The sequence below is a fragment of the Pseudorca crassidens genome, chromosome 15, assembly GCF_039906515.1.
Source record: "Pseudorca crassidens isolate mPseCra1 chromosome 15, mPseCra1.hap1, whole genome shotgun sequence".
Classification (NCBI taxonomy): Eukaryota; Metazoa; Chordata; class Mammalia; order Artiodactyla; family Delphinidae; genus Pseudorca; species Pseudorca crassidens.
Window position 1 is genome coordinate 44055221 of NC_090310.1, and position 24894 is coordinate 44080114.

At 46.8% G+C, this 24894-nt stretch overlaps 1 protein-coding gene across 3 annotated transcripts in view; it reads right to left on the reverse strand.

The window, feature by feature from the left end:
• The window catches only part of NAPB (NSF attachment protein beta), a 38481-nt gene extending 23863 nt beyond the window's left edge, over positions 1-14618 (reverse strand). The window contains exons 1-2 of one of the 3 annotated variants that reach the window (XM_067707397.1): positions 14430-14568; positions 486-601 (exon numbers count right to left, since the gene is read on the reverse strand). In XM_067707397.1, coding sequence (XP_067563498.1) covers positions 486-514 — 29 coding nt within the window. In that variant the 5' untranslated portion in view covers positions 515-601; positions 14430-14568. Of the gene's footprint in view, positions 1-485; positions 602-14429 lie in introns of all 3 variants that reach the window. The other 2 variants (XM_067707396.1, XM_067707398.1) reach the window with 2 other exon arrangements.
• Between the last annotated feature and the right edge of the window lie 10276 nt (positions 14619-24894).

Sequence of the window (24894 nt, forward strand, 5' to 3'; positions counted from 1 at the left end):
GCGAGCAGGGGCTACTCTTCGTTGTGGTGCGCGGGCTTCTCATTGCGGTGGCTTCTCTTGTTGCAGAGCACGGGCTCTAGGCGCGTGGGCTGCAGTAGTTGTGGCACATGGGATCAGTAGTTGTGGCTCACGGGCTCACGGGCACAGGCTCAGTAGTTGTGGTGCACGGGCTTAGTTGCTCCGCAGCACGCGGGATCTTCCCGGAACAGGGCTCGAACCCGTGTGCCCTGCACTGGCAGGCGGATTCTTAACCACTATGCCACCAGGGAAGTCCAGTGCAATTGTTCTTATTAAAGGTTTCCAAATAAAACTAGCTTAATTAAAATATACTTTATCCTATTATTTTCAGAAGCAGGTTCAGCTAGGAATAATAGACCACCCACATTATGCTAGGTTTTATGCTGCATATTTCCACATGCCTTACGTCATCTTCATTATTACAACGACCACAAAAGATCTCCATGTTACAGAAGAGAAAACTGTACCTGGAGGTCAATGGCTTGCCCAAGGTCATCCAGCCAACGTCAGTGGTGGAGCTGACACCTGATAACAGGTTCAGTGATGTTTATAAAAATAATGAATGAACCCTGCCTCACCTCTCCTAAAACAGAATCACCAGAAAATTTCTCATGTTAAAAGCACCAGAGAACTCATGTGTCATAAACAGACATAACTTAAAGAATTCATGAAAAAAATATACTTTTAAGTCACTCCAAATGCCTACCATGTTCTACACCCATGAACGCTGATTTTTATAAGTTTTAAGGACAAACATTCAGAATTCACATTCAAATAATTCAACTGATCATTACCCAGAGCCCCCATAAGTGAGGTAGATCCTCAAAAACAGAAACAAGTTGCATTGAGGGAGTCTACATTATAAAGTGATATAGCACAGTACATGGCACCGACCTGCCAGAAATCACTAAGAAAACAAAGTCCTTACCCAGCAGGAGGTCAGAATGCCAAGAAGAGTATTCAACTTCAGTGCTGGAGAAGTCTGAGAGTGTCTAACATCCCCACCCCAGGTTCCAAGGAGATGGGGTGAGAGTCACACGCCTCCCCCAGCCCCCAGGAGCAGCAGGGCTGGGCCCGAGCCTGCCTGCAAGCCCCTGCCTCTCGTAACTACCTTCCCTGGCCCCCACCTGGTCTCATTTTAATGTTTAGGGGGAAAAAAAATCAGCCTGGGAAAAATCACAGCCCATTATTCCAAAGAGCTCCGATGACATCTACACGCAGACCAGCCTATTAATCCTCCACTCATCCGAAGTCTTGCATTTTCCTCATGGTGAGTGACAGCTATCTGGGAGCAGCGGGAAACTGCAACTGAGCACGTGCGCAGGTGGGGGCCAGAGACACCAAATCAAGAGCCGTGGGGACCAATGACACACACCAAGAGATATGCCCCAGAGAAGTGGGGCAACTGCTGAGGCGGAAAGAACGCTGCTCTTAACCCTCGAGACCTGGCGCAGAAGTGTCCTACCGCATGACAATCACAGAGCTGTGATGATGCCAAAGCAGGACTAGAGACAGAATTCAGCTTCATCATCAGAACACCCCGAAGGGCTGTCAAACCGTGTGGAGGACTGAACACAGGGATCACTCTGAGTTTCCCAGTGCTGGGAGGGGCTCCTCCTGCTCGTTCACCAGTGACACCACTCCAGCCACCAGGCCGACGCCGGGACAGGGTCCAGCACAGCGCCTGGCTCACAGGCCTCAATCACGAGGCTGAAGACCCAGCGTCTGCATGGAAGAAACAGCCCACATCACAGATTTGCAAGTTCTCCCACGTGTCCCTCAAAACAAGCAGATACAGAAAGCATCCTGAAAAGAAGTGAAAAATTCAAAGTCTGTTTAAAATACCTCTATCATTAAAGGAAACAGTTTCTCTATTCACAACACTTCTGACACCAAACGTGGGTTTTCTATGCTAAGCAACTCTCCAATTCCCTGCTGCCACCAGCGGGATGTCCTGAAGTGCGGGTTGAGCACCCGCACTTCAGGTGCCCGTTGCAAGTGCTGGGTCCCCCGTTCTTCTGACTGACCGGCTACAAATCAGTAGTTCCCACAACCTCCGCCTCAAATTCGATAATTTGCTGGAAGGATTCACAGAACTCAGAGAAACACGTTCCTATCACTGGTTTCTTATCAAGGACACAGCTGAGAAACAGCAAAACGGGAGAGAGGCACAAGGCAGGCGTGTCAGGAGGGCACCCGGAGCCCCCTCTCTCCGGGAGCCCCCCCTCCCGGGGAGCCCCCTTCCTGGGAGCATCCTCTCCCTGGGAGCAGCACTTCCATGTGTCTCCAACCCGGAAGCTCTCTGAGCCCCACCGTGTAGGGTTTTCACAAGGCTCATGGCAGAGGGACTGACTACCCTGGTGACTGACTCAATCCCCTCGGGGGTGGGACTGAAAGTTCCAGCCCTCTAATCACTGGCTGCTTCCTCTGACAACCAGCCCCTATCCTGAAGCCATCAGGACCCACCTTGAGTCACCTCATTAGCATAACCCAGGTAGGGTTGAAAGGGGCTTATTATGAATAACAAGACGCCCCTCCACCCTCACCACTCAGGGTCTTACAAGCCTTTACCAGCTCCGTGCCAGGAACGCAGGGTGGAGAACAAATATATATATTTCATATATCACAACATCACAGCCATATACAACTATTTATTCTACTTTTTACCCTCCAACAAGCAATTTACTTTCATCTGATACTTTATATCTGTAATCTCCATAGATTCTAAAACTTGGGAGTTTTCCTAGATAAACTTAACCCTTTCAGGGTTATTTTAGTTCTGGGTTTAATATGTCTGTAAACAGTCCAGCTTCCTCCACCTGATGACGAAGCAGAGCGCCTGCCGCAGGTGGAATGCAGAGGCCCCAGGGAGATACTTTTCTTAGTGCTCATCTGAATTCCTACACCAAATGCCTGTAACTGCCTGACTGAAGTCCTCTGCTTTTTCACAAACCTGTAACAGGAGGAGTAGTGCAAGCACGCAGGCTTTGGAGTCGGACTGCCTACCAACAAATGCAGGCATCTATCTGCTCCCCTCCCTCCCCACCCCCCAAGAGCAGACACAGCTCCACGCCCCAGAGCACCGCCCCCAGAGCAGCTGGCAGGAGACAAGCAGGGGCCTCATACTTGACAGGTGGCCTCAGTGCTTTGCCCTGGACCCTGGGATTCCATCTTCTGAGAACATCTCACTTTATTTCCATTTATGTAAGAAAAAATAATCACAGATTCTCAGACACAGGAAACAATCTGAGACATTTAAAGACTGTCTGACAAAAGTATCTGCATTTAAGCATAACTTGCTGAAATAAAGTTACAAGAACAGGTGCAGCAAAGAAAGCTACTTGGACTTTATTTGTAATAGTCCCAATGCCTTGACTTGACATGGGGAGTCACCTCTCTTGAAGAGGAGAGATATGTATAGATTGGACCTTTTAGTAAAACAAACCAAGATTCTTAAATATTACAAGGAAGCCAAAAATAGGAATTACTGGATAAACTCAGAAATGACACACACAACATGACTTGCCAAGAGAAGTTTTTATATTTAATTTCAATCTTTATAAAAATTCAAGTTTTAAACTGAACTCAATCTTTCAGACTTGCGATTCCCATAGGACAACGATGGCTGCCTAAATACAAGCGCGTCCTCACATCCTCGAGAACCACACAGATCAACAAGGAGCAGATACAACCACCCGTAATACACTCACGGCAAAACCAGCAGACAGAATTCAACAAGACTTCATTAAATAAAGACCCTGAACTAGCAGAGACAGGGACACAGCCCCTGCTAGAAATCAGGAGGGGACGCCTGGACACAAGATGGGGTGCGGCAGGGTCCCAGCAACAGCAGCTCACAGACAAGACCCCAGCAAGGAGGGGCCGCAGAGTGGGGTCAAGGAGGCAGGTATGAGACCTGGAGCACCTGGGGGGCTGGAAGGGTGGCCTGGCTAGAGGCGGCAGACTCCAGAAGACGTGCTTCTGCGGGAGGGAGGGGGAGAGGAGGCTTGGCAGTGAAGGGAAAGAAAGCGGAGGTGGAAATAAACTCAGGGTCTTAGGAAACGGGAGGAGGCAGAACTGGAGTGGCAGCAAGCCCCAGCCCACCCCCATGACCCTAGTCATCAAAGAAGCCGCACTAACTACTGCTAGAAGGCGGAGCGCTCAAGAGGAACCAGGCTTCCCATTTTGATCCTTCCCCAAGTTAGGGATACGCAGCAGACCCTCTCTTGTGATGGGTCTGGCAGGGACACCAGCTGCGCTCGCAGTCAGCCATGTGATCACCGACACACTCACAACCATTCTGGACCCAGATGCCCGCTCTGCTTTTCACTTGCAGTACCTATTCAATGAATAGCAAGAGACATTCAACACTATTATAAAATAGGCTTTGTGCTAAATTGTTCTGCCCAACTGTAGGCTAATGGAAGTGTTCTGAGCATGTTTAAGGAAGGCCAGGCCAAGCTATCATGTTCGGTAGGTTAGGGGTATGAAATACATTTTCAACTTACGAGGGGTTTATCAGGACATAACCCCACTGTAAGCGGAGCAAGAATAACTGAACCTCTCCGATACACACACACCCTGGATAAAGGGGTAAGCAGAACACCCTCTCTGAGTGGCACATAGGTAGGTAATGGATTTTTTCCAGGGCAGACAAAATACTAGATGCCTAAGTAAGAAAACCGAGCGAAGGGTATTAAAAAAGATTCATGGCATAAAGGTAGCCAGTAAAATAAAATTACGAAATTTCCTAAATAAAAAGCAAAGAAAAGAGATCACATGAAGAAAAACTGCAAATAAAACACAATACGGTTGACCCTTGAACAGTGCGGGGTGTTGGTGCGCTGACCCTGGCGCAGCCAGCCCTGCAAACACGCAGTCCCCCGCCCGCACCCTCGCGTTCCACAGATCGGGCAGCACCGCAGTACCTACTACTGAAAAAAACCTGCGCCTAAGTGGACCCACGCAGTTCCAACCCATGTTGTTCAAGGGTTAGCTGTACATAACAAATATAACAAAATGACAGAATTAAAAATCAACCATATGCTAGTCATACCAATAATGTAAATGTGCTGAAGATGTTTAGATTTGCTCACAAATCTAAACAAACAAAGCCCAACTCTGTGCTCAATGTGACAGACACAACTAAAATAAAGCTATTCTGAAAGCCTCAAGGTAAAGAGCTGGTCGGGAGTTTGCCAAATATGTCAACCTGCGTTTGCTAGATTTGTTGCAACAAGAAATATCCCCAAGTCTTCCCAAAGCTTCTCTCTCTCTCTCTCACTCTACCTTGTGCTGGTTGTGACTCTGCTGGCTCTTTCTCCATGGGTCTTCTCTCTGATCTGGAATGCGGCCCCCATCGGGTGTACTCCTCTCATGACGGAAGCACAGATGACCCCTGCAGCTTCTGCTCTCACTTCCTACCTCAAAGTCAGTCCCAGCCACCTTGCCTCGCACTGCGCCTGGAATCAACGGGGAGGGGAGGTGCCCTCTCCCTGCGGCGAGGCAGCACAGGCCACATGGCAACAGGCATCAGGTATAATCCTCTTACCTAACACAGCTCTAAAACAGGCAAATGCAAGTAACAAGAAAGCAGGGATTGCTGGCATCAGACAAGGTAGAATTTGGGCTCAAAAGTATCAAATGAAATAAAGAAATTCACTTCATAATGCTGAAGATACAATTCAAATGAAATTATATTAATTGTGAATATCTATGTACCAAAACCCGGCAGCCACCTTTCTACAGCAGAAATTACAGGAATCCTAAATGCCAAAATAATCTTGAGAAGGAAGAACAAAACTGGAGGGCTCATACTTCCTGATTTCAAAACTTACTACAAAGCTACAGTAATCAAAACAATGTGATACAGGCATACAAAAAGACATACAGACCAACGAACTAGAATAGAGAACGCATGAATAAATCTTTGCATATATGGGCAAATGATTTTTGACAAGGGTGCCAAAATATTCAACAGGGAAAAGACAGTCTTTACAACAAACGGTGCTGGGAAAACCGGATACTGACTTGCAAAAGAATAAAGTTGGGCCCTTACCTATCACCTTATACAAAAATTAACTCAAAATGGATCAAGGACCTAAATGTGATACTTAAAAAAAAAAATCTTAGAAGAAAACAGCAAAAGCTTCATGACACTGGATTTGTCAATGATATCTTGGATATGACACTAAAGGCACAGGTTAGAAAAGAAAAATAGACAAATTGCATTTCATGAAAATTAAAAAAAATTTATGCATCACAGACACTATTCACGGAGTAAAAAGGCACCATACAGAATGGGAGAAAATACCTGCAAATCACATACCTGATAAGGGATTAATATCCAGAATATAAAGAGAACTCCTAAAACTCAACAATAACAGAAAAAACAAACCAATTCAAAAATGTGCAAAGGACTTGAATAGACATTTCTCCAAAGAAGATATATGAATGGCCAATAGGCATATGAAAAGATGCTCAACATCACTAATCATTAGGGAAATGCAAATCAAAGCCACAATGAGATATCATCTCACACCTGTTAGAATGGCCATTATTTAAAAAAAAACAAACAAACAGAAAATAACAAATGCTGGCAAGCATGTTCAGAAATTAGAACCTGTGTGCACTGTTGGTGGGAATGTAAAATGGTACAGATACTGTGGAAAAACAGTATAGCAGTTCCTCAAAAAATTAAAAGTAGAATTACCATATAATCCAGCAATTTCATTTGGGGGTATATACCCAAGAGAACGAAAAGCAGGGTCTTGAAGAGATATTTGTACAATCATGTTCATAGCAGCATTATTCACAATAGCTAAAATGTGGAGGCAAACCTAGTGTCCATTAATGAATGAATGGATTAGCAAAATGTGGTATATACATACGATAGATTATTCAGCCTTATAAAGGAAAGAAATTCTGAAATATGCTACAATATGGATGAATCTTGAGGACATTATGCTAGGTGAAATAAGCCAATCACAAAAACACAAATACTGTATGATTCCACTTATATGAAGTACTCAGCATAGCTGAAATCATGAAGAAAGTATACGGTGGTTTCCAGGGGCTGGGGGAGCAGAGAATGGGTAGTTATTAATGGGTATAGAGTTTCAGTTTTACAAGATGACAAGAGTTATGGGATGGTGGTGGTGGCTGCACAACAATATGAATGTACTTTAATACTACTGAACTCTACACTTAAAAATGGTTAAGATGGTGAATGTTATGTGTATTTTACAATAAAGAAAAGAATTTAAAAAATTACAATAGATCCAAGAAGACAGAAATACACTCATAAAAGGAGATATTAATATAACCTTTTAGTCCAAAACAGGTCAAGTGGACAAAAAATATAGACATGAAAGACCTAGACAACATAATCAGTAACCAGATCTCAGGGATCTCTAGCAAGTCACACACTCTGAAAAGAGAAAACCCACTTCTTCTTAAGGGCACATGGACCACTAATGAACACCAATCACATATTAGGTGGCAAAGAAAACCTCAGTATGTTCTCTGATCATAATGAAATAAAGCTAGAAATTAATAAGATATAAAAAAGGCCCTTCTACCTGGTACAAAACCCTCAAAGAACTCCTGGGTCAAAGATGAAACAAATTAAAATAAAAACACTATATATCAGTATCTATGGGATGCAATTAAAACAGTAATACAGTTATAAAGGAAAATTCATCCATGAATATTTGGATCCATATAAATAAAATAGAAATAATGAATTAAATACCACCCCTCACCCCCCAAAAAAGCCAAGGGAAAAAAACAAAAGAAAGTAATAAAGGCGAAAGAGAAATTAATAAGGTAGAAAACAGGAAACTAGTAAAACTCATAAGTCAAAATATCAGTTGTTTAAAGAAAAAGAATCAAGACAAAACGGGGACAAGCCCTAACACATAAGTAAGAAGTAAAAAGAGGGAAATAACTGCTGCAATAACATTTTAAAAGTCATAAAAGACTACTTTGCACAACTCTGCAAATAAATTTTAAAACTTAGATGAAATGAATAATTTCCTTGTAAAATACAATTTACCAAAACTGACCTCAGCAGAGATAGAAAGTTTAAACATTATAAATTCCAGAGGGAAAAAAGAGAAAGTTATCAAAGAAATACCCACCAAAAAGCCCAAGATGATTTCACTGTAAGAGGATTCTGTTTAAAAATCCAAAGACCAGAGCATGGGAAAAAAGAAAAACTTACAAATTCTTTTTATGAGAGTACCTGTGACATGCGTGCCTGTGACATCAATACTTCAATCTGAGAAAGACTATACACAAAAGAATTGTAAATAAAAGAATTTGAAGTAAAATCTTTAAAAACAGAATCCCATAGTAAAAATAATACATTGCAATCCAGAGGGGTTATTCAAGGGATGCAAGCAGAGTTCAATATGAGGCTATCCATTAGTTAATATACGAATAACTAAGAAAAAAAGTCACGCTTACCTGACAGCTATTGAAAAGGCCCTCATTCAATCCCTAATGAAAACACCCATTAAAACCGAATTGGGGGGCTTCCCTGGTGGCACAGAGGTTGAGAATCTGCCTGCTAATGCAGGGGACACGGGTTTGAGCCCTGGTCTGGGAGGATCCCACATGCCGCGGAGCAGCTAGGCCCGTGAGCCACAACTACTGAGCCTGCGCGTCTGGAGCCTGTGCTCGGCAACAAGAAAGGCCGCGATAGTGAGAGGCCCGCGCACCGCGATGAAGAGTGGCCCCCGCTTGCCACAACTAGGGAAAGCCCTCACACAGAAACGAAGACCCAACACAGCAAAAAAATAAATAAATAAAAAGGCTGTGCTGAACTGTATGGAGGAGTTCGGGCTTTCTGAGCGTTGGCTGTCCTGGACTCCTTGTATGGCGCCTCACAATAAACGCTGCCCTTTCGGTCCTAAGCTAATGAAAAAAGAAAAAAAAACGAATTGGAAGATACTTCCTTACGGTGAAAAACATATTTTAACCCAAGAAAGAACTGATCTATTACTTTGTTAGATTTTAATTAAATTACCATTACTTACGATAAGCTCTATTCAAATACAGACGTGATTAACACTCTGAGATTCTATTTTCAAAGTCTCCTTACTGTGCACTCACAAGCATCACTAACTGAAAATTCTTAAGGTACGGAAGTTTTACCCATTTTATCATCTAATCAAATGAATGTAAAGTGAAAGCATAAAAACAGATTATAGAATCGCCTTTAACTAGGATGATCCTCCGTCCTGGTTGTGGGGACACTCCTAGGTTATACCCGTTTTCTTGGCAACTCAAAAATATCCCAGTTTGGACATGATACTCACGGCCACTCTATAACTCACAGAAATAGGGAAATATCTGAAAAATTTTTAAAGCAGAATTATAAATTTAAATGTTACTTACATATAAAAGATAATATTTGGAGATTGAGAATTAACTAAAATCAAGAGGTGAAGGAGAAAATGCACTGCCACATAAGCTATGTGGCAGGGTCGACAAGTATTATCTAAAATTAATCAATCTGGTAGTAGAAGTATTCTAAAATTACTTAGACTTATGGCAATAACCATCAAAAGAATCAAAAAGAAAGTTAAATGGTTACTTCTGCTGAATAAGATTTAGGAGAGTGAGGACTCAGGGAAAATTTTACTTTTCAACTGAAACCCTTCTGTACTCCTTGCATTTCCCTACCATATATGGATTTATTACAAACACATATTTAAGAAAACAGAAGAAAGTGACATGAATTCCCCTGCTCTTTGTTACCTTTGCTCTTGAAACTAGACAAAAGTGTACAAGAAAACAAATCAACATCTGTATCCGCATTCACCATAGTCCACGCGCGCCTGCCATAGCCACGTGCTGCGGGAGGTGCTGGGCCAAAGCCACCAACTAAGGCAGACGCCCCAGGACCTTACATCCTAGAGCCACAGGCCACCACAGTCCTCCCTACTTCTTGTAAAGGACTCTGCACCTCGCAGGGCTCACAAGAATGAGAAAATATATGGTGAACACTGCAAAAATGCAGACAGAAAAAGGCCAATATTGTGAGAGTTTATCACTTGATATACAAACTGTAACTTGACACTGACACTCAAATTAGGAAACCAAATGATTATAAGTAGCAGTAATATAGCTCCGTGCAGCTTAATAAGCATTCTGACACCTCATTCAATCCTTACAACTCTGACAAGTAAATTCTTTCCCTCTGCCCATTCATTCAAAAGCCGAAAAAACAGAAGCTGCGAATATTATTTACTTGGCCAGGGTCACCAAGCTAGTAAACTAGAATCTATATTTGGTCTTCTTACATATAATAGTATGTATTATTATGCTTCATACATAATATACCTTATATAATATATAATTATTCAATATATAGGTTATTCTATTTTTTCTTTTTTGGGGGCTGTGTTGGGGCTTTGTTGCTGCGCGCAGGCTTTCTCTAATTGCGGCGAGCGGGGGCTACTCTTCGTTGCATGTGTGGGCTTCTCATTGTGGTGGTTTCTCTTGTTGCAGAGCATGGGCTCTAGGTGCATGGGCTTCAGTAGCTGTGGCGTGCGGGCTCAGTAGTTGTGGCTTGAGGGCCCTAGAGCACAGCACAGGCTCAGTAGTTGTGGCACATGGGCTTAGTTGCTCAGCAGCATGTGGGATCTTCCCAGACCAGGGCTCGAACCCATGTCCCCTGCATTGGCAGGTGGATTCTTCACCACTGTGCCACCAGGGAAGTCCTCTATTTCTTATTACATAGGAAATAAAGAGTAAATATACATATATATTTCTTATACTATACTACCTGTCTCTGAGTAAATCTGAGCTTAATGTTTTTAAAAGTTTAATCTGCATTTGAATATCTACTGCAACTGAGGCAGACCTAAATACTTTATAAATGCTTTCACATGCCCCCACCATATTTTGGCAAAATTTAAACACAATCTTTGACAAAATAAAGCTAAGTGAAGAATACTGATAATGGCCTATAATGCTTAAGAAATATTCCCAATTTTTACAACTAGCTAAGAAATTATAAACTTATAGTTATTTCAAGATAACCCTACAGGGCCTTTCAATAAATTTACTTCAACACTGCCAGATTTACAGCTCCTTATAAGCTTCGAGACTGGGGAACATTCAAGAGCACGAGAAGGAAGCATTAACCATCCAGAACATCTTCCCACGGTCTGTCTTAAGCCACTTTCTCCATGTGCGCTGGGCAGTGTACCCAGTGTGGTCTCCTATAACAAGAGAAATGCAAAGCTATCTTGCTGTCAGACCCAGGTCAGCTAACCATCATACCAGTAGTTAAGATGCTAAATTAAAATTTGAAATTAACTACAAAGTTCAATAGCTCATCTCTGGAAACAAATGAAATCGAAACACAACTCTTTCGGTGGTAATTTTGCTATACTAAGCTCGGTCAGCAAAAGAATAAGTTTTAATTTCATTCCACAACTACAAAAACACATCACTGTTTAACTGGCGGCCAAACAGAAAGACAGACCACCACGACAGTGGCTTCTTGTGATGGCTGCATCCCTCAGCAGCTCCCTTCCTGCAGGGGGACGCGGGGAAGGAACACTGACATCTTGCAGACGAGCCTAGGCTTGTGCCTTACACACAGAAGAACGCATGACTGACTTTTTCTCGGGAATACACAGTGCATATTTTCATCTAATTTTACTGAAAGCAACAAAGAAGGAAGAGCTACAGAACAGCAGTGAGTATTGCCACAAAACTAGCGTGGGTGGTGGATCAGCACTGAGTGAAGGGGACCAACTTCTAACAGGTTTTAACCTGCAGCTGGGTTAATGAGTCCGTGGTGTGAAACATCTGCAGTAAAGTACACTGAGCACCTTGTGATGGCTGCCACAGCCCCAAACAGCATCACGTGCCCCCTTTAAAGCACTGTTAGCTCTTAAACAGATGGGCTCGGTGATACTGGTGATACTCATGCACGTATGTTTTGTTAATTAAGGAGCCTGACATGAAGATAGATTACACTGTGGTTTAAATAAAGGAAAACAAGTAGATGGGAAAATTCTCAGGCTAAGGGAGTGGGGGTAGGGTGGAGTAACATATATCCCAGCTTATAAGGGTGATGACAGGGGCAAGTGATGCTAGATGTAACATCAGATTCTGAACAACTGAAACTGATACAGAATCTGTCTTCCCACTGTCACTGAGAGAGAAACTAGGCCTGGTTTTTGGCTTCGAAGAATTATGTAATGCTATTAAACCTCACAGAACTCTGAGTACCCTCTTCCCCAAATTTTTCTGGAGCCAAGTATTACTAAAAACACAGTCTTCCATAGTATAGATAACCCTTACATGGTGCAAAGCTCTTTCAAATACTTTATTTCATTAAAAGACCAATGATACAGTCCAAAAGGTCTCTGGCTCCGAAATCCTGGCAAAGTCACTTGATCTGTCTGGCTGCTTCCTTGATAAATAACTGGGCCTGAAAATTTTGATGAAGATACTAATTAATATTTCATAATCCCCATCTTCAATGACTAAATGTTTTACAAGCATATACTCACAAAACCCTCACTCACTATGAGATATACTTCTCTTACCCTCATTTCATAGCCGAGGAAACTGAGGCACAGAGGGGCTAAGGAACTTGCCCGAGGTCCCAAAGCGAGGATAATAAACTGACCTGCTGGATCCAGGTCAGACCTAGGATGCAATGACTTTCAAGCAAACTGAGTGTGAATGGTGAGGATGAAGTCTTCCTACACAGCCTGCCAATGAAACAGGTGATCAAAGGCCAAGGAGAAAAAAAGACAAGAGGCCTTTTTAAAATCCCTTAAGGATTACTGATTCAAGATCTGGCATACTTTCATGAAAACAATAACGCAACACCTCTTCACAGAAAGGAGCACGCCCCTGAGAAGCACCAAGTGCTCTCCGGCTTTTTTCCTCTGCCGATTACAGATTCCCTTCCAGGGAAGCACATCTGGACTTGAAATGCTGGGCCTTTACGATCACCTCCCAGTGTGAGGTGCTATGACATTAAATTTTATATAAATAAACTGTAATTGTTTTGTGAACAACCAGAGAAAGAAGCTATTGTTTGGTGTTAGCATCGAGTATTAGGCAGTGCTCCTTATGTCTTGCCATAACTTTCAAAGGGGAACAAATTTATAATTCACTGCTACAATGCAGACCACACATCACATGAGAAATTTAGAAACCAGCCGGGATAAATGCCCCGAGAGATTTTTGAGGACAGGAACGCTTACCTTTCTGCATCTTTGCACCCTGCACTACGTGCACTGCATGAAACCTGCATATGAGCATTTCCTGGAGATTATCAACAACGGTAAAGTATTACCAAAAGAACGAAGGTGGCAAGACTAGCAGATTCCAAACCGATTTTGTACAGAAATAAAACTGCGTCTACTAATGCAACAGTTAAATACGGACCCCCGGTCCTTCTCAGAATAAAAACATGCTCTGGGTGCTGGCCGAGGACCTTTCACTTCCAAAAGGAAAAAGAGTAAACCACCACGAACTTTCTGCCTCTCTCATCCTAAACAGCTGAATCATTCACATATTCAACCGCCCAGAATTCTTCCAAGGACTGTCAATGCAGGCTCTGCTTCTTGGGAAATCCGAATTTAAGACCTTCCCTAGGAGAGCACAGAAGAATTATAGGAAATGAACGGGATTCCCAAATGACGCAGACTTAGAGGAGTTGCGTTATCCCTAATCCAACAGGAGGCCCTGGATATCACATCAATCTCCAGTGAAGGAAAGACACCAGTTTGAGAAAACATACTCATTCCTCCCACGGATATTTATTAAACCCGTACTTGGCGCAAGGCGCACGGGCACCGGGTGGTGGAATGCGGCTGCCGCGGCCCCACCGCCAGCCTGACGCCCCCAAAAGACCGCGGGCCAGGCGCTGGGGCTGGGGGTCCGGGACCCGGCGCCTCACGCCCACACGGGTCTCCCGAGCTGCGTGGGTTCACTCGTGGCGAAATAACAAACCGGTGTGGCCGCCGCGGCGAGGGTCACGCACACCCGCGCGGCCCGTGGGACACCGCACCCGCGCTGGGGGGGGAGGCCCTCCGGGGGTCATAGGGAATCCCTGGAGGGCGCATGGGGGCCCCTGGAGCGCCGTGGGGTTCCAGGGGGTGCGTTGGGAGGGCTACATGGGTTCCAGGGTATCCCTGGAGGGCAGGTGGGGGACTCCGGGGGTCCTAGGAGGTCCCTGGAGCGTGGGGGGGGGGGGCCAGGGGCGTTCTGGGGATTTCAGGGGGCGCCAAGGGGCCCTAGGGGAATCTCTGGAGGGCGTGTGAGGGTTGAGGGCCCCTGGGGCGTTCTGGGGGCCCCCAAGGAAAGTGGGGGGGCCGCCGGCCAGGGACGGAGACCCCCGATCAGGGCACGCGCGGTCCGGCGCTCACCCAAAGAGCCCTCGGAGGAAGGAGTGGGAGGCCTTGACTCGCTTCTCGGCCTCCGCCATCAGTTGCACCGCCTCTCGCTCCTTCCCCGCGTTGTCCATGTCGCCAGCCGAGACCGCCGCCACAACCTCCTCTACGAGTCGGACGCGCCTCCCGCGCCTCCCGCGCCTCTCGCAGCAGCGGGCCGCGCAGCCTGTCGGGAGTTGCAGTCCAGGCCGCGCCCGGACCGTCCTCTAGCAGCTGCGTGGCGCGGAGGCGCAGCGTGCAACCTGTCGGGAGTTGTAGTCCAGGCCGCACTGTGCGGCGGGAGCGAGCGAGGCGTCCACTACCATACCCAGAAGGCCGCAGAGTCCGCGGGCGTCGGGGGCCTCGAGGCGGGGGTCCTGACCCTCTGTAGGGCCCTCTGCGAAGGGGAACGTTAATCTTTTAAGGATGTGGGGAACGGAAAGGAGCCCGTGTCTTCCAGAGAAGACCGCCTCAAACTCAAGCATCACGTTGGATCAGGAGTCTGCCCAGCACGACCGTGGCCGGGGGATGGACGGGGACGCGGGGACAACGGGGTGGATGAGGACACGGCGGGTGGCAGGCTGGAAAGCTTCACTGCACGCGAATTCCGCGAGCGTGTAAGGCGGCCAGGGACGCAGCTGCAATAACCTTGCGATGCCCCGCCCACCCACCCTCCCTCCAGCTCCAGCAGGAGGAGGAACCACGTTTATCTTCAGAGCAAGGCATTTAAGAGGGAAACCGTTGCCCCAATATAAATTCAGAGTTGGGGCTTCCCTGGTGGCGCAGTGGTTAAGAATCTGCCAACCAATGCAGGGGACACGGGTTCAAGCCCTGGTCTGGGAAGATCCCACATGCTGTGGAGCATCTAAACCTGTGGACCACAAGTGCTGAGCCTGTGCTCTCGAGCCCGCGAGCCACAACTACGGGAGCCCCCGCGCCTAGAGCCCATGCTCCGCAACAAGAGAAGCCACCGCAATGAGAAGCCCGTGCACCACAAGGAAGAGTAGGCCCCACTAGCCGCAACTAGAGAAAGCCCGCGCGGCGCAAAGAAGACCCAACGCAGCCAAAAATAAATAAATAAATTTATTTTTTAAAAAATTCAGAGTTGTTTTTCAGTCTCTGCATATTGTAACTTTCTGTCGGTCCTCCTCCTTGGTTAAAGAAGACTTGCATATATGGGATATGTGCATAGTCCTCTGTTTTTACTGACTGAATTCTTTTCAATGGATGTGAGCCATTGAGCTCTCTTATTCTTTACATAATGCTGGCCACAGTGTGGAGTGGGTCTCCTGGGACACAGTTCTGCCTGCCAGGAACTTATAATCTCCTAGGAGAAGTATCCGTAGATAGACGCTACCCTGTGCCAACAATTTCCAGGCCTGTCCTGGAAGGACAGGGGGAGTTATTTTTTAATGCAAAGTCTAGGCCATTTACATTTGGTAATGCTAAAGCAGAGGTGGTGAAGCAAATATGAAAATCGCTGCGAAATGAGAACTTGTGACAGTTTCAAACTATTAATAAATACACTGTGGGCACTGGCACACAAAATACATCTAAGCAAATGAAGCCTGAACTGAGAGAGCAAGGTAAGAAGGGCGAAACTCCTAGAAAGAAAGGTCACTAAAGCGTATGTCACAGAGTCCCTACAGTGCAGCCACTCTAGAGACGGAAGGAAGCCTCAGATCCTCAGGCAGAGTTTATTAACTTTTACTACATGCGTTATTCTAATTTCAAAAAGCTAATCTGGAGCAGTATTGGTGAAGAAGGAAGCAGGAAACTAGAGGAAGTAAATGCAGGAGTAAAGAGAAAAACTGCAAAAAGTGGACACGAGCAGGCGAGGAGCAGAGCAGTCTGTGGGGATTTGGTGGAGGGTCCAACTCGAAAACTCCAAGTGCAGCGTGAGTGTGTTGATTAAAGCAGTTCCCAAAGGATGTTCAAGAAATACTGATCCCTGAGCTCCTCGCTCTTTGTTTTGGCATTTCATGGAGCTGGAGTCTAGGAAGTGTGCGTTTAAGGAAGAACACCACTATTCTGAAGCATGCAATTCTAGATTCTCAAATCTGTAGTCAGCGGAGAAGGAGGCAGGATGGACTGCCTTCTCTAAACCAGAACTTGCAGTGATGGGTGGCAGGGGGACATCTGGACAGTTTTGATGTTTCTGGGTATTTCGCTCAGTCTCTTCTCTCTCACGGGCACTCCCAGCCTTCCCCGCCAGACCACACCCCTGTGGGAAAAAAGGTCAAACCTTCATTGTTGTGTCAAGTGCATGTTTTCTTCTCCTGGTGGCTGGGTGAGGGGAGGTGGCAGGGCAGAGGGACAGACCTCTCAGAATAAGCACTGACCAGAGGGATGGAGGAGGGATCCTCAAAGCAGGAGGGAGGAGCTGTAGTGGACCAGGGAGGGGGCGAGGCCCTGGAGTAGATCCAAAGGAGCCGTGGCCCACACCTGTGCCAGCCAGGATGGTGGCCACTTAAATTTAGATCAGATAATATGAAATGGAAATGTGAATTTCACCCCTCAGTCACGCCGCATTTCAACCGCTGAGTAGCCACATGTAGCTAGTGGCTGCCGTTTTATCACTGTACAGAGTTCTAGTGGACAGCACTGGCCTGTGCATACCTTGCGTTTTAGCAGCTCCGTACACTTTGAAGAAAAGAGGAAGACGGCTTCAGAGCTTCTGAGAAGATGGAGCTGGGAAAGAGGAGCTTCACCCCGAACGAGACGGAACCAGGCAGAAGCTGCAGGCCTATGTCTGTGAGCAGGTCAGGTGACGGACACACAGGAGTAGATGGAATGTCGTGTCCACCCACCCACCTGAGAGGTGGTCTGCAAAGGCAGACACAGGCCCTGTGACAGCTGCAGCTCTAGGAAAGGCGGGTCAGGACGCGACCCACGTGGGAATCTAGGTGTGGTGTCTGCATGTGCTCGCAGAGGGGCTGCAGCATGGGGGTCCCGTGTGGAGCCGGCACCTGCGGGGGCAGCGGGCGCCCTTGCGGCCTGCCTCAGGGTGCCTCTGACTGCTCAGTGGCCAGGCGGCAGCTGCCAGGTACAGCTCACCTAGTGTCACCCTCTGGTTCCAAAGTCAGTAGGAAGCTTCTGACGGTGACTAGCACTTAATCTTCCTGTCCCTGCTGCTCCCGACGCCAACACCTGCAATTCTCCCGAAGGTTCTCTCTGGCCTTCCAGCCTGCTCTGATTGGATGCTGCGGGAGGCAAGGGGGAGGTAATTAACCTCATGAACAGGGGAATTCACGCCCCTTTGCCTCCTGGGAGCAGCCCTCAATCAATGACTGTTAGAAGTTGGAGGATAAATACCCCTCTGGTCGGACAGCTGAGGAATGTTCTACACTCTCCCCCGAGGTGCTCAGTGGGAATGAGCCCCCGTTGCCAAAAGGAGAAGGTAGCTTGTTCGGTGCCCTGCATTGGCTTCCTTCCCCACCCTGTCCCCACACCCCTACTGGCGCTGCCTAGTGGTGTCACCTCCCCACAAACTGCTCTCACTAGAATCCTTGTCTCGAGGTCTGCTTCTGGGAGGACACCAGCCTGGACAGGGAGAGTGTGCGCTGAGGACCAGTAGGTGCGTTCCGGCCCCCATGCTCATTGCAAGTTCATCAGCCGAGCTTCTCACTGTGGGTCACTGCAGACGCAGGGCTCTGGTTCCCACTTCCAACGTGGTATAAAACCACAACAGCCACTTGTCACTGGCATCCCCCATGGTCGAGGCGCTGCCTGGGATGCCTGGCGTCTCACTCAGGGTCTCTCAGTGAGGGTGTAGCTGGAGCTGGGGTTGACTCTTCCCACTCTCCTGGTGCCGGGGGTGGGAAGACTCATGTGGCCCCTCGCAGGCTCTCTCTGGACTCACGTGGCGGCCAAAGAACCAAAGGTGCTGGGAGCCAGCACCCAGGCAGCAGCCCCGTCACCTTTAACCTAGTCTCCAAAGTTTCCAGGCATCACTTACGTTTCCCGGAAGGAAATCACTCACCTGTGTTCAAGGGGAGGGTCTCAAAGGCTTTGCAGACATGTTAAAACCTCCACAGTTAGGTTCCAGGGAGCCAGTCCCCACCCTGGTCCACTCTGGTTGTGCTGACAAAGCTGGGAACCAGGAGCCCCCAAGCTGGGAGCCACCCTTTCCTCCAAGGGCCCTGGAGCCCTGAGAGGCTCTGCCCCGTCTTCAGCTGCCTCCTCCAAGGACATCTCGGCCTCGCTTCCATCTGCAGCATGAGTGGCTCAGAGGCAGCCAGTCAAAGCCAGGCCCCATCCACTGCTCCCCTTTAGAAAGAGGGAAAAGGGAAGCCATTCCAGAAGGTCCTTCATCCAAAAGCATCAAAGTAACGAATTCAGGACAAGGAATAGTCTCCATTCTTGTTGATGAGGTTGGGCTTCTGTACTTTTTGCAGCATTAAGGATAGAATTTAATTACTTTATTTCCAGTGGTTCTTTTCATTTTCCTCAAGGACTTGCAAAACGCAAGAGCAATTGAATGGGGAGCTTCAGAGGAATCATTGGATCTGTGTTTTTTATTACAATTGTTTTTACTTTTCGAAACAACATTTGGGTATGTGTATGTTTGAGACATTTCACACCGTGTCAAAATTTCTAGAAATATTCCCAAAGGCAGCTTTGTTAATATTATTTAACATTTCCTTAAGAAATTATTTTATAAAATTTAGAACAAAGCATTGGAAAAGGTAAAATTAATTTAATACACAGTATCTGTTATAGGAAACATAGAAAATCTTAAGGTAAAATAAATACTCATGAAAAAACAGTATTGTTGTTAATGTTATTCTTCTAACTAATCTATATGAAACTCTAAAACGTGTTTTGAAATTAACTTGACACATTTAAATATGGCAAATAGGCATAAAAACAAAGATGACACAATTTTTATTCATATGATATGTTCAAATACCTCTCTTTTCTCTCGGCTTCTTTTCAAAGTTATGGTTCTGAGCTACAGGGAAAAACTAGTTTATTTCCTGGACTGTTCTGATATCCTTTCACATTATTTTTTAAATGGAATTTGTTTATTTTAATATTTATTTATTTATTTATTTGGCTGCACTGAGTCTTAGTTCCCTGACCAGGGATTGAACCCGTGACCCCTGCGTTGGGAGTGCAGTCTTAACCACTGGACCACCAGGGAAGTCCCTCCTTTCACATTATCATTTAATGCTACAATAAAGGAAATTTTAGGAAAAAAATTTTCACCCATATTTCTACCTACCTGAGACTTCCTTTTCCACAAATATGTTTTCCTATCAAATCTTTATCTTTTACACTGCTGTATTTAAAATGGATGACCAACAAGGACCTACCGTATAGCACAGGGACCTCTGTTCGATATTATGTAACAACCTAAATGGGAAAATATATAACTAAGTTACTTTGCTGTACCCCTGAAACTATCATGACATTATTACTCAACTATAATATAAGAGTTAAAATACAATAAAATAAATATTTAAAATCTTTATCTTTTAAACCTACAAATATGCAGGAATTATTAGGGTGTATATTTGTTTTTTGTTTAGGAAAGAAGCATTTTCTACGTTGCTACAAGTCTTTGTGATTGATTGCTCATGGGTGATAGTTCACTGCACTGAATTTAACATATCCGTTCCCCATTGTGGCATATTTGGGTTTTGTCACATTTGGCTATTACCAAAATGCTCAGGGCCGTCCCAAAATGCAAGAAGGCTTTTCCCAGCAGCGGTCACATGGACTCAGCTTCTCTAGGGTGTAGTGCTGACCGCTCTTCACACTCCGCCCCTCTGTACTGGTGACATTGGGAAACACTGGTGATGTTCGTTGTCCACGGATTCTGTGCCTGCAACTGTGCCTATTCCCTAACATTTATTTGTAACCAAAATCAACACCCAGGGCACTTTTGCGGTCATTTGCAGACGTGTGCAGAGCAGGAGATATTGGCGTGCTCGATGCACACGAGGGTGAGTCCACACGCTGGTCTCATGTTGTAAATGACTGTCCTTCTCGTAGTCTATTTAGTGCCACGTTTTTCACATTGTGTACTTTCTGTTGGCGATTTTGCTATTTAAACCGGCCCCGAGCATGGGGCTGAAGTGCTATCTAGCGTCCTCAGGGGAGAAGGCGGGCCATGCCCTCCAGAGGAAACACATCTGTTGGATAAGCTTTGTTGAGGCACGAGTTACAGGGCTGTTGGCTGTGAGTCCCTGTTAATGAGTCCACGAGATGTCAAATAAAATGATATATTTCATATACAAGATGGTGACATACTGATGGCTGACCAGACACTCACGGGAAGCAAACCTATGTTACCCTGGGATGGCGATGGTTCGGTCTTTGTTAATTTAGGGATTTGTGCTGACTTTACAGAACGGAACTACCTCGAATGATGAGAATCGACTACATTAGGAGGGTATCTGGTAAAGACAATGAAATGAAGTCAGATCAGGGAATCTCTCTTTCCCACTCCTTAAAAGAAATGGATAAAGTAAAAATCTAGCAACTCTTCCTGAGAATTAAGACAGAGAAATCTCCCTGTGTCAGATCACATTGCCCCCAGCTCCACTCACCACCCATCTATGAGATGTCTGTCCTGTGGTGCTGACCTGTACGGACTCCATCAATGGGGCCCTGACCTCTGACTTCCTGTTGTGTCTGGCCAAAAAGGTGCCCAGCCTGTGGTAGAGGGCAGAAGGTAAGGGACATCCCCTGACCAGGTGGCCAGCTGAGGCTCCCCTCATCCCGTATGCCCTGGGCTCCCTTGCCCCTGCAGCATTGTAGATAACCCCATAAATAAGCCCTCCTATTGCTAGTGTATCCTATTTACTACTGGGACCCTGACAGACACACTCCCCAGCTCACTGTCTGAAGACGGTGAAACCTTGAAACCCAGACCGGAAAAGGTCAGTGTGAGAAAGGACAATTTTAGGCCAGTCTCACTTAGGAACATGAACACAAAAATTTTAAACAAACATTAGCAAACACACCATGCAAAAAAAATCTTGATGGTTATGGACATAAATGTGAAATGCTAAACTTTAAAACTTTAAGAAGTTTTAAGGGAAAATACAGGAAAGAAGCTTTATGACCTTGATTTCCTAGATAGACATCAAAACTGCAAACCGTAAGAGAAAAAATCGATACATTCACTCCCGTAAGATTAAAGATTTATTTTCACCAACTTTGACTCCAACGAAAAGACAAAACCACAACCCAGAAAAAGATATCTGCAGCACATTTGCCCTCAGATAATTATTATTAAGGGTAAAGAAATTCTACAAATCAATGGAAGACCAACAACCGAATAGAAAACATGGGCAAAGGACTTGAAGGACTGAAGGTTGCAGCAAAGTCTGGGTCCTCTTCAGCTTTTGCTGCTCATTGCCTGAGGAGGACAGTGGTTTGTTCATAGAAAACCAGAAAGGCAGCAGGGAAGCAGCCAGAGGCCTGCGGGGCCTGGGTGCCCTTTCTTTGCTTTCAGGACGGGGCCTGATGGCTGTTTAAGTGGAGTAGCCTGTTAGGAACTGGTAAACCAACATTGCAGGATTATGGACACCGTCTGCAGAAAAGCAATGTGACAAAGGACAACGGCGTGTGACAAACCCGCCACCCTCGGTCCCCACGTAGAAGTCCCATGGAGACAGAATGCCAGCCCCTGTGACCTTCTGAGTCCCATGGTTTCTCAGGCGTCCTAGTCTGGAAAAAGCAGATGTCCGCTGGGCCTTTGGAGGCGGTGTGAGCTCCGAGCCATCTGGAGCTCTGCCCCGTCACGGCTGGCTTTCTGCTGCTGGCCTGCTCCCCGGGACCAGCAGGGCTCTCTAGCCAGGGTCAGCCACGTCCTTCTGCTACAGCGCAGGGATCAGGGCTGCCGCTGGCGGCCGGCAGTGTCCCCCTGCAGCCTCCGCCGGGAGCGTGCGGGGCAGCCACCCCTCCATCCCGGGGCTGCTCCTTGCTGGGCTCTCTTTGAAGGGTTTCTGGTGGCAGGGTGAGCCTCAAATAGATTGGCATCTTGCCTGGGTTACATCCAGGTCAGCAGCCAGGCCGGATCAGGACTATTTAGGGGAAAAGGAGGAGCTTATCAAACACAAACACAAACAAAACAAAACGGAAAGACAGTGGAGAGAAGAGCCCAGAGGAAGCCAGCCTGCTGTTTGCAAGGGCTCAGTTGTTCCCGCAGATAGAGAAGAGGCTTGGGAGCAGACGCAGGTCCCTAAGAGAGCGTGACACTGTGACCCGTGTCCCAGGCCCAGGCCGGCAGTGGCAGAGGGATGGAGGGAGGGAATGGCCAGGAGCCCAGGGCCAGTCCACCTGCCTCACCTCCTCCTTCTTATTAAAACAGCTGAAGCCCTGCCCCAGGCACTTCTGTACCTTTTATCATTTAACTTTCACAGTCAGCTTCCTATGACACCGATTTTCCAGGCCCGGAAAGAGACTCAGGAGGTAAAGCAATGGCCGAGCCACAGTGGCGAGGCTGCCCCACCTCGGCCCCTGCTGGGCAGCGGCCCCCTTCACAGCAGCCCAGGACACACAGTGAGACCAGACTGACCACTGACCAGCCCGGATGTCTGGACCCAGCCTGGCTGGGCAGGGGATGCTCTACCTGGCTACCTGTCCTGGAGCATGCCGGGCACCCTAGGGCATGGGTTCCCACCTGCTACATGACCTCCAGGTCCCCCCACACTTTGGGGAGCAATGCCACCCCACTTCAGATGTCTAGTCAGAGTGTAACATGACGAGCAGAGGTTTTGACCAGGGTGATCTGTGCAGGCCCTGGGAACTTCATGGGACGAGGGCAGCAGGGGTGGGGGACACAGCAATGACCAAGGTAGGACCAGGGAGTGGGTTAAAAGCCATAGCCAGGAAACTCCTGTCTCCAGACCTCAGCCTCACAAGCAGAGCCTTTCTGCTGAGTGCTAAGGCTGTTTCATTTCCTGCTTATTTGCCCCTGGGAGCAGCTGATAAAGAAATCCCAAGCCTGGTTGGCAACAGCAAAACCAGGAAGTTGTGCAGCTCACAGAGGGGCCCCCCTTGGATCCCTGCTACCTGACCCACACACAACCAGCCAAGGGCTCACCTGAGATGAATCCCATCCTCTTGCCCCCGTGACTGGTGCAGCCATGGCTCTGCTACCAGGTTCAGCCTGTGAGTCAGGAGGTCAGGTTTGTTGGACTCTGGGGAAAGATGCTTCCTCTTTCTTAAGAACCAACTGTTGTCTTCCTCTGGGTGGCGTGGCAGCAGACGAGAAGGTAGCCTGGGTCCAGGCAGGTGGAAGGGGTCAAGGTGCAGACCTCACTCTTCTCATCCTTGCCCCCGCAAGGCTCTGCAGGGGCAGCCCTTTTCCACTCAGTGGCCCGGGTACCAGTCAGGAAAAGGGGTGGTGGCAGGAGGGGGACTCCAGTCTGTGTCTGTTCCACAGGGAGCTCTGTGCTTATTCCTGCACACCCTTCATCCATCTATCCATCCACCTGTCCACTCACTCACTCATCCATCCATCCATCCATTCATCCATCCATCCCTCCATCCACCCAACTGTCCGTCCATCCTTCTATCCATCCATCTGTCCATTCATCCACCTGTCCTTCCATCCACCTGTCCACTTACTCATTCATGCATTTGTCCATGCATCCGTCCATCCATCTGTTCATCCATCCATCTGTCCCTCCATCCACCTCTCCACCCACCCACTCATCCATCCATCCAAACTGCTCTTTTGAGGTATAATTGACATACAATGAACTCACATATTTAAACTCACACTTTGATGAGCTTTGACATACGAATCTCCCATGAGATCGTCTGTACAATCCATAAAAATGAACACATCTACCCCCCAAAGGTTCCTCACGCCCCTTTGCGTTCCCTCCTTCCCACCCCTCGTTCCATGGACATACACAGGCCCCATATTTGCTATGGTTCCATGCTATAACTAGGCCATATTTTCCCCTTCTTCTATTGACAAGAACAGGGTTCCCATTTTTCACTTTTCATGAACATAACCAACAAGTGTACCCTTATTCCATGGAAATAGTCAGGCTCCCTATTTTCCTCTTACCCCTTGGCTGTAACCAGGCAGCATATTTTCCTATTATTCCATGGAAATAAATACGTCCTGTATTTTCCCCTTGTTCTGTGGACATGATTGGGCCAGATACGGAGCCAGGGCCTCTAGCGCCCTGTTAGTTATTTCATGGACATAACCAAGTTCCCTATTGTGGGATAATAGAAAATATACATACTGGTGTCTGCCCCTGGTTCCTGGCACAGGGCTCCTTGAACCCCGTAACTTCCTGGGTGACGGGGGTGTCTTCTGTTCTAATGATGTGACTCTGGGTGGCTTCTGGATGGAAGCTGGTCACCAGAAAGATCAGGCCATGACTGGAAGCTTGGGATTTTTAGCCCTACCTCTGCTTTCTTTTGAGAAGGGAGAAGGACTGAGGAGTTCGATCATGCCTACATGATGAAGCTGCCATGAAAT